Source organism: Lytechinus variegatus, chromosome 19 (assembly GCF_018143015.1).
Source record: "Lytechinus variegatus isolate NC3 chromosome 19, Lvar_3.0, whole genome shotgun sequence".
Taxonomy (NCBI): domain Eukaryota; kingdom Metazoa; phylum Echinodermata; class Echinoidea; order Temnopleuroida; family Toxopneustidae; genus Lytechinus; species Lytechinus variegatus.
The window spans coordinates 14,002,196-14,015,296 of record NC_054758.1 but is presented as its reverse complement, the minus strand read 5'-3'; the positions used below and the strand labels follow the sequence as shown (position 1 = coordinate 14,015,296).

General features: G+C 38.9%; 1 protein-coding gene across 1 annotated transcript in view; it reads right to left on the bottom strand.

Annotated features, from left to right (window-relative positions):
- The window catches only part of LOC121405743 (ubiquitin carboxyl-terminal hydrolase 47-like), a 44,264-nt gene that overhangs the window by 12,959 nt on the left and 18,204 nt on the right, over nt 1–13,101 (bottom strand). Inside the window, exons 7-18 of the mRNA XM_041596695.1 lie at nt 12,666–12,805; nt 12,243–12,332; nt 10,947–11,140; nt 9,864–9,963; nt 7,921–8,168; nt 6,330–6,517; nt 5,506–5,618; nt 4,829–4,933; nt 4,214–4,421; nt 3,419–3,534; nt 1,673–1,792; nt 245–371 (exon numbers count right to left, since the gene is read on the bottom strand). Of these exons, the coding sequence (XP_041452629.1) occupies nt 245–371; nt 1,673–1,792; nt 3,419–3,534; nt 4,214–4,421; nt 4,829–4,933; nt 5,506–5,618; nt 6,330–6,517; nt 7,921–8,168; nt 9,864–9,963; nt 10,947–11,140; nt 12,243–12,332; nt 12,666–12,805 (1,749 nt within the window). The remainder of the gene's footprint in view (nt 1–244; nt 372–1,672; nt 1,793–3,418; nt 3,535–4,213; nt 4,422–4,828; nt 4,934–5,505; nt 5,619–6,329; nt 6,518–7,920; nt 8,169–9,863; nt 9,964–10,946; nt 11,141–12,242; nt 12,333–12,665; nt 12,806–13,101) is intronic.

Below are 13,101 nucleotides of genomic sequence, written 5' to 3'. Positions count from 1 at the left end.
TACCTGGATATAGCTCAATTCTATGATGAAAACAATTTCATCATGACAATTATCATCATCATCAACATCATCATCATCATCATCATCATCATCATCATCATCATCATCATCAGCATCAACATCACCATCATCATCCTCATCACCATAAACATCATCATCACCATCATCATCATCACCATCATCAATACCATCATCATCATCATCATCATCATTACCATCATATCCACCATCCTCCTTTTCTCACCTCCTAGCGGTGGTGGTAGTGATACAAGAAGACGGATTGTGTTGGCATATCTATCAAGTAGAGTGTAGAGCTGGGAACTTGGAAATTCAGAATCCACATCTTCCAGACCACTGGCCTCAACAAAAACCTGGGATAGTATAAATGTATAATTATAGCTATAAGTGTACATATACCAAGATATTCTACACATGTTCTATTGCCAAAATCTTAAAGTCACTAGAAACTCACGTTAGATGTCAGTGTAAGCTTACGCAGCATTCACCGCAAACTTTTGGCCACCTCTATTCCAGTTAAGCTTTCATGCAAAAGCCCTTTCAAAGATAATTGTGAGTATGATAACTCGCACTCCTTATCCAACTGAATTCTTTAAAAGAATAAGTATTTGTGGAGAAAGTTGATCCTATTGACATAAGAATCCTAAGTGCGGCATTAAATAGAAATTCCATTGTGTTTAATATTAAAGATAAATTCCAGTATTGGTAACGATCTCAAAATGACTTTTTACAGAATCTAATATAATGACCACCCAAGTGTCTGTTTGTATGAATAAAAAATATGTGCCAAAGGATTCTGGAAGAAATTGTGTAATTGCTGAGAAATAAGCAAAATAAGCGCGGATTTGGTCACTTCCGTCGGGTCTTTATTCCAGCAATAATAATACACTGTCCCACGTGTGCCTATCTGTGTTGGTGATCTTCAGTGTGAATATTTTTTGGCGTAGATTTCACGATTTCACAAAGTTCAGTTTATGTAACTGTACCAGATCTAGATCCTCGATGATATACTGACAATTAAGCCTGGTTTTACAGACTTTCTCATGAAATCAGTGTTTATTGCAACTACTGGTATTTCTCTTTAAGTGCAAAAAAGACAAGCTCTAGCTTAATGAATCCCTGAATCCACCGGCATAAATCCACTCTGAGGAGTGGGGGCGATGATTGACTTTTTTGACGATTTTTTTCTGTCGATCTCACACTTAGGTATAAGCACTCTCACTGACGACCACAGACCCCCTTACACACATTTTAATATTTATTTTGCGAGCGAGAGAAGTGAGTGAGCCAGAAATAACCATTTTCTAGCGAGCAAAGCGAGCAAGCAAAAAATAACCACTTTTGGGGTTTTCAATCATATTTTCAAATAGAAATTCTAAAATATGATGGTTTATGACAGATATTAAAAGATTTTACTAACGGATTAATTAAAATATATTTTCTTTCTTAAAAAGTGGGGGGGAGGGATATTTGTACATGCCATCCCCCCACTCTCCAAAAAGTGGGGGGATATATCCCCCCCCCCCCGGATTTACACCAATGCCTGAATCAAAACATTGAATGCAACTATAATTTGCACCCCTACTATGGTTATGTATGTTTTTAATGCCCTGGAAGAACATACAAATACACACAAAAAAATTGGTGATATTACCTTATTGCATTTACTGAATCCCTCTGATTTCAGATTCTTGCTAGGGACGGTGAGAAGACGGAGCTCGTTGTAGTATTTCTCTAGTACGAGGCGCATCTTACTGGATGGTAGACCTGTTAACTGTGGAGAGAATAGATCAGCAAATAATACATGGTTGCTCAGGGCTAATTAGCCCCTAAACTAATTGATAAATTAATGAGAAGCAAACTTTTTTTGCTTCTCATTCCAAAATACAAATATGAATTTTGAACAAATACATGTAGAAGCTGGAAAATACAACCCTCAGGCAGAAAAAAAGGTCAAGTAATTGGTCTTAGAAAACAATTGAGCCTAAGTGATGACAGAAACTGCTTATAAGTCAATTTTTATTTGACATAGTAAAAAAATTAAGAAGTGAAAATTAGCCTGGGCAGTAGACCAAATGACAATTAGACCAAGTGGGTATAACACTAAAGGTAGTGTAGACCAAATGGCAATTAGTCCACATTAATACTAGACCAAATAGGTTTAGGCCATAAGGTGATAGATTATCTGAGATGTCAACCGACTGCTGATAGGCCAAAAGAGTACACCTTAGACCAATTTGATAATATACCACATGGGTTTAGACCATGTGGTATTAGACTGTATGAAAACTAGACCAACTGCTTGTAGTCCAAGTGAGTATCCTTTTGACAAAATTGATAATAGACCAAGTAGGTTTAGCCCATTGGTATTAGACCAGCTAAGAAGTAGACCAACTGCTTGTAGTCCAAGTGAGTATCCTTTTGACAAAATTGATAATAGACCAAGTAGGTTTAGCCCATTGGTATTAGACCAGCTAAGAAGTAGACCAACTGTTGGTTCACCAAGTGAGTACACCGTCGATCAAACTGATAATAGACCAAGTAGGTTTAGCCCATTGGTATTAGACCAGCTAAAAAGTAGACCAACTGTTGGTAGACCAAGTGAGTATCCTTTTGACAAAATGGATAATAGACCAAGTAGGTTTAGCCCATTGGTATTAGACCAGCTAAGAATTAGACCAACTGTCGGTACACCAAGTGAGTACACCTTCGATCAAACTGATAATAGACCAAGTAGGTTTAGCCCATTGGTATTAGACCAGCTAAGAAGTAGACCAACTGCTTGTAGTCCAAGTGAGTATCCTTTTGACAAAATTGATAATAGACCAAGTAGGTTTAGCCCATTGGTATTAGACCAGCTAAGAAGTAGACCAACTGTTGGTGACCAAGTGAGCATCCCTTGGAAAAAAATTGATAATAGACCAAATGGGTTAACCCCATTGGTGTTAAAACAGCCGATAAGTAGACGCAACTGCATATAGAACAAGTGAATATGAAACCAGAAAGACAAATCTTACAAAGTCAGGTGTACCTCAAACTTTATCAAAGATACACTTGTATGTCTTTCAGCAATAAATTTCAGTCAGGGAAGCAGTTCACAAAAATATATTTTTTTATCTAAGTTTCATCTGATAGTTGCCATAGGAACAGTGATTTTCAGCCAATCAAAATCAAGGAAAGTTGTCAGACCACGGGAGCTTTTCATGAAAGAACTTGTCGGACGTTTTATCCGACAAGTCCCAGTTTATCCGACAGTTACCATAGTAACAGTGCTTTTCAGCCAATCAGAATCAAGGAAAGATGTCAAATCTGGCAACTTGTCAGACAAAAATGGTGATGAAACTGTCCCCTGATAGCTTGTCAGATGACACTATTGATGAAATGCTCCCCATTGACTTACCCCTTCAATCTGTTGCTTAAGATCTGCGATTGTCGTTTGATGGTAGGCTCTCGTCGTGATGGGATTGCGGATTTCATCTTGCCTCAGGTCAACAACAAATAATTTGATTGTCACACCTACAGAAGGTAATCAATAAGATAACAGAAGTATAAAAATCTAAGTTTAGTTTTCATTTCGTTCTCCCTAAAGTGCATATAAATGCAATCATTGTATTGGGTATCAGTGATGTAGTCGAGGTCAGTACTTCTGAGTCATGATACTGCTGAAGAAAACCTTGTCCCATAGATTTTTGTACATGTGACGCGGCCCAATGCGAAGGCCGGCAAAATGTGGCCACAAGGCCGGCCTTGACTGCATCCCTGTTGGGTATACATGATCAATAATAAAAATCTGATTTACAAAATCACCTGAGAACATTGTATGGGAATTGGGGTCAGCAAAAAAAGGATTATGTCTTGTAAATGTTGATCCTTAAAAAAATATTAGGTAGCAAATTCTGAGATATAGACATGATAAATCAAGGGCCCGTTTCATAAAGGACTTACAACTGTTGTAACTTTGCCATAATGGCAACTACCATGGTAACAGGGCTCAGTAGCTAATCAGAATCAAGGTTACCACAGTAGTAGCCATAATGGCAAAGTTACAACAGTTGTAAGTCCTTTATGAAACGGGCCTGCATTGTATGATGGTAATAAAGTCATTCACGTACATAAATACTACTCAAGGGAGATAAGAAAATTAATGTTAGAAGTGGGAACCCCAAAAAAGAAAATATGAAATAAACCACCTTACCTCCTGGTTTATAGCTCTGGAATTGGTGCTCTGCTGTCCTTGTCTCCATCAGAAGGTCAAACATGTACGACCCCTTGACCCCTCCGAGGAGTTGACCCATGGGCGTGTCCTCTTCCCCCTCGTATGATCTCTCCAGCGACTCGTGAAACTCATCATACTTGACCATACGGCACTGCTCAACCGGTATCACACCATCATATCCAAGTAACTGAAGAAATAAGAAATAAATAAAAAATTCTCAACAACCTGTCTAAAGCTTTTGTCTAGCAACTAGTAAAACTCAGCAAACTTGACCATACAGCACTGCTCAACAAGCGAAATAACAGTAAATTTCTTTAAAGCCTGTCTAAAGCTTTGGTCAAGGTTCTGAAGCTTTAAAAGATCTTGCGACTCACAAAACTTATCATAGTTGTTGATTCTGCACTGCTTATTAATGTATAATACCATCATAACTACGTAACTGAAGATACAAGAGAACATCTCTCTAATCCATCAACATCACAAAATTAACAAGCACACAATTCAGGCTATTTACAGAATTGATTGCAATATTTTTTTTAACTTCAATCTAATACTTTTCAAAACCTTACAATCGGATCACTCTAACAAACTTACCTCATGGCCAATTTGTGTAGCCTCCGTTAAAGTCCTATCCTTATGCACCTCTAGTCTTGTCTCAATGCTTTTTCCCGTCACCGGATGAACTCCAAATAGCTTGATCTGTGGATATCGTCAACAACGAGAAGAAAATGCCAGTCAAATTTACAAGATTTTTTAACATCATCTTTCATAATACCCTAGAGAGTTTTAACCTACTAACAAGGGAGGAACTCGTAAAAACAAATACTGTATAAGCTGTTATTTTTGTGTACATAATTTTTCGCGAATTGCAGGGGTCCCGACTTGTTGACGCGACGGAAGATGTATCAAACACTTCCACAATATTTCAAAGAAGCAAAAATAGTGCAAAACATGAGCAAAAATAAGCTCCTCAAGACCCCCATGCTGACGTGTCTTTTGTACATAAACATGTCCCTGTAAAGAACAGTTACAAAGTGTAAAAGAGGTGACTTAAATTTCACTTTTTTTGTACCTATAGATCTGAAAATTCATCATGTGTCACAGTTTGATCTGTAAAAGCAATCTTTGGAAGTTGAGTTTTGCAGATTCCTTTCTAGCATAACACACTTCTCTACTCTCTAGGGAGCAATGTCAAGGGATCCCGTTTTACACACACACACCATCCAACAAGGCATCCAAAAATGTCACAACTTGCATGAGGGATAACTGACCTTGCACGTGTTTCTCTCTATCTCTCTCTGTCTCTTCTCCTCTTCCTCTTCCTGGTAGAGTCCCGTGGAGAGATGTGATATGTGACTCGGGAAGTTATCCGCATTCATGAAACCTTTATAGAGAAGAACAATAATATGGTGATGGTAAGGATACATAAATATAGTCAGCATTCCCGTTTCATTCAATCTCTAAGAACCAAAGAAAGGGGGCATTCCATCAACATTTTCGCAGATTGGGTTGCAATCAACGTCCACTCACCATTTAGTCTAATGCCATTCCATCCATCAACATTTCGTCTAATGAACAGTTGGTCCAATCATCATTTCGCCTAATCACCAGTTCGTCTATTACCATTTTGTCTCACTTAAGGTTGGTCTAATATCCATTATATTTCCATTCATTTTGCCCAATTTACACTAAGTCCAATTAGACCAAATGGTATATGGACAAAATGGGTATTGGACCAACTGGTTATTAGACAAAATGGCAGTTAGACCATGTGGATAATGAACGACCTGATGGTAGACCAAATGATAGTGGACGAATTGGCATTAGACCAATTGGAAATAAACGTTACACCTCTGTCGCATTTGCTCTACGACGGCCGTGTGGCGAGTTGAAAACGGCTGTTTTAACATTTTTTTTGTACCAGCTACATAAAGGTGGTTTGAATAAAAATGAATAGAACTGCTGTTTTAAAACTCGCCGTACGGCTGTTTTCAACTCGCCGTATGGCTGCCGTGGAGCAAATGTGACCGACGTACATGTATTAGAAATTACTAATGCCTTCACAGATGTGTTTGATCTGTATACCATCACTTACTTGCATTGCGAAGGGGGTCAATCTGCCTGTACATTAACATGTACGCGTTGGTTGAGCTGGTGTAAGAACTAGAGTAGTAGCCCCGATAGTGCGTCGGCTCTCCGCCATAGGTCTTGCGGATATCGTCATAGGTGATCCGTGTTACGTGCTGGTCGTTGAAACAGTACCACTGACCATCAGTAAAGGATCTAGGGATATCACGGATGAAAGGTAAGATAGAGGGGTTGTTACATACCATGTAGATTGTGTGACATGTTCACTTATCTCTTTTCTTTCAATTAAATTCTTAACTTCATTTCCAATACAATGAAAGGATTGAAATTTTTTTAAAACTGGAGCATATGGAAAGATATTCTTAGAATATCTGGGCCCCCTAACAGCTCAGCAATCGAGCATGTGGATTTTTTTCTTACTTTTTAACAATTGGTCATATTTATCAATGCAATCAATTTCTAAATCAGCCAAAAATCAATCGTTAAGCTATGTTACCTTGCCCTAAATAGACCTCTTTTGTCTGAAAAAATGGTAGGACTTCATCACAATTTGAAACCAGGAGACAGTCTCAAGAAAGTTGTCATTATCTAACAGTTACCATAGTTAAGGCAAGACAGCTGTGTGCTTCTCTGCCAATAAAAAACAAGGACAGTTGTTAACCCTATCTAGGCCGGGGGGGGGGGGGGCCTCGGAGGCCCCCCCCTCAACGAATCGCGCGATATTTTCGCTGTGCGAAATTTTTTTATCGCGCCGCTCGCTGACTTTTTACTTTCAAGTCTTGCGCAACTTTTGAGACCAATTTTGCGTCACCCGGGTACGTGGTTCCAAAATTACGCAACATTATGTAAGTGCATGTCAGACCGAAAATTGCTCAAAAACGTGATTTCGTGTACAAAGTCAATGCAAATTGTGTTTTCAACCAAAATTCATAAATGTATGATTATTTTTAGTTTTTCTAGTCTAAATATATTCATTTTATGCTTTTTATGATCACAGAAGAGTCCCCAACAAATTTCATTGAAAAAACAATGAAAAACAAAAGGTCAAAAAACAAGGAAATACATAAGAAATTGCAAAAACAATATAATACATAAGAAAATGATTTGATATCACAATTTTTTTCATGTACACTTGCTAAGGACACCACAAAGAGTGTCTATACCAAAAATTAGTACATTTAGAGCTTTATTTAGGGAGTTAGAGGGAAAAGTATGATTTCGCATACTAATTACGCATAAATTAGCATAATCACTTAATAGCGATTCGCATGAAATAAATTACTATACAATCTTGTAGATTATGCCCCAGGCAACCCGCGTGCCAATTTTCGGCGTGATCGCGCGGTCGACGGCCGAGATCTTAGGGGGGGCCTGGGAGGCCCCCCCCCCGGCCATAGGAACTCCCAAAATAACCCGGCCTAGATAGGGTTAAGATCTGAGTACCTAAAATTGGTGAAAACTGACAAACTCCTCATAGGACATCTACAAAAATCATTTTCGCTTTCTTGATTTAGTCAAAATGAACTTTCATGGTCAATTTTAAAGATATAAATCTGGGAATAGCTTTTCCAGCTGCCAATAGAAATAACCATTCTCACTTGATATAGGCGTAATAATGTCCACCAGATGCCGTCCCAGAATGCACCATGATGGAGAAGAGCTCGTACATGAAGGGCCCCCTCGTCTGTCTCTCTTGTTCGTTCCTGTGATTGGTCATTGCGGTGGACGTCTGTTCCATGACGATCCCCTCGTCGAGGGCGTCCTCTAGGGAATTCTCTTGACTCTGACTGCTGGGGCTCCCGTCCTCGTTCTCCGCTCCGCTGTCGGACTGCGTCTCCCCTTCCACCTGTAGAGTAAGAACAGGAAAACGATCAATTATTTTCAAATGCAAACAAAAACCAGCATCCAAAAATATTGGTGATATGGATTCAAATCAAACAATTCGGTGGATTCACAATTTGGTACACCACTTATCGTTTGTAGCGGACAGGCCGAAATTCACAATGCCTCGTGACAAAAGTTGACATCTGTTGCGCGCATGCTCTAGTGCATGCTTGCAACATGCTGCACTGAACGATGCGGATCGGACTGCTCGCACAAAATTATGCTGTTTACCAGGGTCCACGTGGGAGAGAAATTTGCCGCATATTTATTTGCAAAATTAAGACCGTTTACAGTGGATTCTTCCTCCGCTTTTGCCAGGTTTTCATTTTTGGAGTATCACAGTCACATAGCAATACACTAGCACTGTGCACTGCCTGCGCGATGTTGACCCAGGTTAGAAATTAGCCTGTTCGCTGGAACCGATAGATGGCATACCATATTGTGAATCCACTGAATTGGCTGATATCTATCAAATGACAAGTCATTCATTTTGCTGATCAGGCAAATTTGCTACGGACATCTGGGTCCCGTCTTACAAAGAGTTACGATTGATCAAATCGATCATATCTCTATGGAAATCCATCAGTGTCATAATTTTTTCTACAAGGTTTTCGCACAATCTCCTTAAAACAAAGAGAACCACTCTGAATCTTCAAGAGAACGATAAATGTACATCATATCTAGAAAATATTTTGAACAAATTTGCATTTTTAGATGTTGATGTTGCTGGCCGTCCATAGTTGTTGTGATTGATTTGATTGATCGTAACTTCGTAAAACGGGGCCCAGGGGTCATATGTACACACTTTATTGAAGAATGCCCCATCAATCGAGACCTTCCGGCAGAGACTGATGGTGATGAGGGCAGCCTAAAATACCTACCACTTTACTTGCACAGGAGATATTACTTTTTGTTCAACTTCGCCATCGAGCACAAGCACCAGACACGCAAACTGCCTGTACTAATCTTCAAGTCTGAAGGATACAGGACGGCCCTGAAGAAGAACGTATTGTACAATGCCTACTTAGCTTGTTGTACTCGAGCAAATGGGAGGCTGAATGTCAAACATTCGTAACGTTGCACGCCTTTAGGAGGTGACGTCACAATACAATTTAATTCATTGCGCTCAGTAAAAATGAAGGTGCAATACGCGTACATGCCTAGCCTGCTGGCAAAATGCGCAATGCTATCCAAGGTCATGTGCGCTTGTGGGATTTAGCTTTTAGCTTTCAATATTTTTGCTCCCTTTTCATAGATTACTGGAGGGAAAAACTCTGTATGTTTTTCATATTTTCGCTAAATTCCGAGGAGTTGTACAACACAAATAGCGAATCAAAGGTCATGTGCGCTTGTGGGATTTTGCTTTTAGCTTTCAATATTTTTGCTCCCTTTTCATAGATTACTTGAGGGAAAAACTCTGTATGTTTTTCATATTTTCGCTAAATTCCGAGGAGTTGTACAACACAAATAGCGAATATTCTTATTCGTGCAATGGTGCGAGATTTCGCATTCGGTGAAAGAAAGAGACGCTCTATTCAACTTGGCTAACGCTTCGTTGAATAGAGCATCTTTCTTTTACCTCATGCGAAATCTTGCACCATCGCACTCATGCCTATTCGCTATTTGGAAATTGTATCTTGAAGTTATCTAAACTTACGTATGCTTGAACCGTCGTCGTCTGTGTAGGGGGTTCCCCCTGTGAGTCGGCCTCGTTTTCCACGAATGCATTCAAGTCAAGGATCTCGGGAAACGTCATTCTGTATTAAAAGCAAAGTAAAAAAGACCAATTACCATCAATCCACTGCTTATGAATTTCAGTATAACATGAAAGACAATAAAACTCAGAAAGCCATTCACCGATTTCAATGCAGTTGATTTGTATTTAAGTATACTGTAATAATGATAATATATGATTTGTACAACGCATGTATCCACCTTGCTAAGCTAGTCTACGGATTCTGGTGAGGAATTTTTTTAGGAATTACATGTACTTCCCGCTGGTACCCATTTACCTCGCCTGGGTCGAGTGCAGCACAGAATGGATAAAGTTCTTGCTGAAGGAAGCCACGCCATGGCTAGGATTCGAACCCAAGACCCTCTGTTTGAAAGGCGAGAGTCAGAACCTCTAGACCACGACGCACTCACACAAATGTTATCATTATAAAAGAAAAACAAATATTTTATGGGATATTCCATGATTATCCACATTCTATTTGAAGGAACATTGACTTGTTTCAAGAGAAAGAATATGTGCTATAGAACCTGCTTATAAAGGTCACCTGTCTCCAGTCGTAGCTTTTTCTGTTAGCATTGGAAGGGGGCTTCGATTTTCCATTTACCACTAAATCGAAGCAGAAAATCGTTTTGATTCTTCAATTTTCATTTAAATTTACCTTTACGAAATGAAATTCATGTATTTGCTGTGTTTTCTATGATGAAACAGAATTTCCATTTCATATCAAGTTTTTAACAGATTGCAAGTTTTCATAAATGGAAAAAAAAACTTTTAACGACTAGTCAATGTCCCTAGCTTGGGTGGCCGTAACAGACAGACGTGCTGTGTATAATATATACTACATGGAAATTTAGAAAAAAGTAACAAATCATACAAAAAAAGTATTGGTGTATTCATAGCAAAAAAGAGCAACAAATACTCTTAAAGGGAACGGTTGGCATGTCTGCCTTAATAGATACAGGTTTGATTGTACTTTATAGAAGCAAAGTTCATATACGAACTCACTTGTCATTGAGTTTGATGCGATGCATGGTGCTATAATCAAAGTCGAATCGTTTGAGTTGTAGGGTGAGGAGGTAAGGAAAGCGTTGAAACTTGAGTCCCTTGTGAGCGTCGCATTTCATGTTGCACTTTTCGCAGAAATACTGGTTGCTCTCGTCCAATGTCTCAGGCTCAACAAAGGCTTGTAATGCTTCGTCCTATCAGAGAGAAAAATATTTAAAGAGTAGTTTCAGTAAATACTGATTTTATGAGAAAGCCTGTAAAACCAGGCTTAATTGTCAATATATCATCAAGGATCTAGATCTGGTACAGTTACATAAATTGAACGTTGTGAAATCTTGAAATCTATGCTGAAAAATGTTCACACTGAAGACCACCAACACAGATAAGCGCATGTGGGACAGTGTATTATTATTGCTTTGAATATCGGCCCGACGCTTGACCCGAATCCTGTGCTTATTTCTCAGCAATTACATAATTTCTTCCAGAATCCTTTGGAACATATTTTTTATTCATACAAACAGACACATTGGTGGTCATTTCATTGGATTTTGTGCCAACTCATTTTGATATCGTTACCATAACTGGCATTTACCTTTAAAAAGATTATCAAAGCAAAGAAGCTTAAAGCTAAATTCAAGTTCTGGTATAAAAATCTTATATGGAAATGGTTGGAAGCAATCCTAAAGTGATTATCATATTACAGATAAGTACAGAAAAATTGAATTGAAATAATTCAGGATTGCTTGAAATGATTTCTATTTTATTACAAGCTTTTCCTGGTGTAGCTAACACAGGAAACGACATGTGGGAACATGTGGGAAAATGGGATTTTTCAGTAATTTTCTGATCTTATTTGCTCATTACTCTGTTGGTTTCAGGTGGTTACCTTTCTAGCTGAGCTAGCTCAAGTTTTGGCCCTCTTTAAGGGCCCCTACGGCCACACCCACCACTTAGGACACGGCAGACGCCCCATTCATTGCATTGTGTAATATGGGAAATCATGTCATAATCATGAAAATTGTCTTCTTCTTCAGCTATGCTGACCCCTCCTGGGGCCCGTTTCATAAAGGTGTTCGTAAGTTAAGAGCGACTTTAAGAACGACTGGTGATCCTTTCTTACGCGCTAAACCATCGCCAATGTATTTGCCATTTACCACAAGATGGGATCACCAGTCGTTCTTAAAGTCGCTCTTAACTTACGAACAGCTTTATGAAACACCTACCAGGCCCCTGCTCTAGTAGTAACTGCAGTTGTATATCGCCAACAGGTGTAATAGAAAACAAATGGGTACTCACAACACTGCTGTAGACCTTGTTTGCACCAAACGGTCTGATCACCAGCGGGATGTCCAGGAATGCATCGGTTCTTGCACTTTCATACCCGCACTGTTTAGAAAGAGAATGGTACTGATTATGTTATGATTAAGCTTATAATGTGAAAGGGGAATAAAATAATCTTTACTGAGTATTATAAAACAAACAGTTCGTGCACTTTCATAATTGCCATGTGTGCAAACAGATTAGGACTGATTAAAGGATAACTTTACCGGTTGGAGGGCGAATGGCATTATTTTATTCTGATATTCATAAGATCCTTGATTAAAACTTACATTTACACACTTTGAATACAAACCATCATTTGGTAGTACAAAGACATCAGTTTATATTCACAATGTGAATAGGGCAATATATCTACAGAGGCACCTGTTCACATTTTACCTTTAAACACTTGACATAGTCTTTCATCTGACCCTGGTATAGCTGGTTTATTAGATCACTCTGATCCGTGTTCTTCCATTTCTTTTCCAGAGCATCAAACATGACCCTACACAGCTCCTGCACATCATGCTGTTGCCAAGCTATCAAAAATAAGTTTTAAAAAAAAAACAAAGATAGAGAGAAATTAAAATCTTTTGTGAGGAAAAAGTACTCATTTTACAACTTTGGAATCTAATTATTGCAGTGTGAATGTAATGAGTAGTGAATTAAACCCTGTTACACCAGATTTCCTAAGTAGTCTCGTTCTACGTATAGCGCATCAAGCGAACCTGTCCGGGACCATTCTCGGGCAGGTTTCTAATCCGGTGTAAATGCACAAACCTACCCAAGACCCCTTTTGAGCAAACCTATCTCCGACCACCTCGCGATGTGTTCC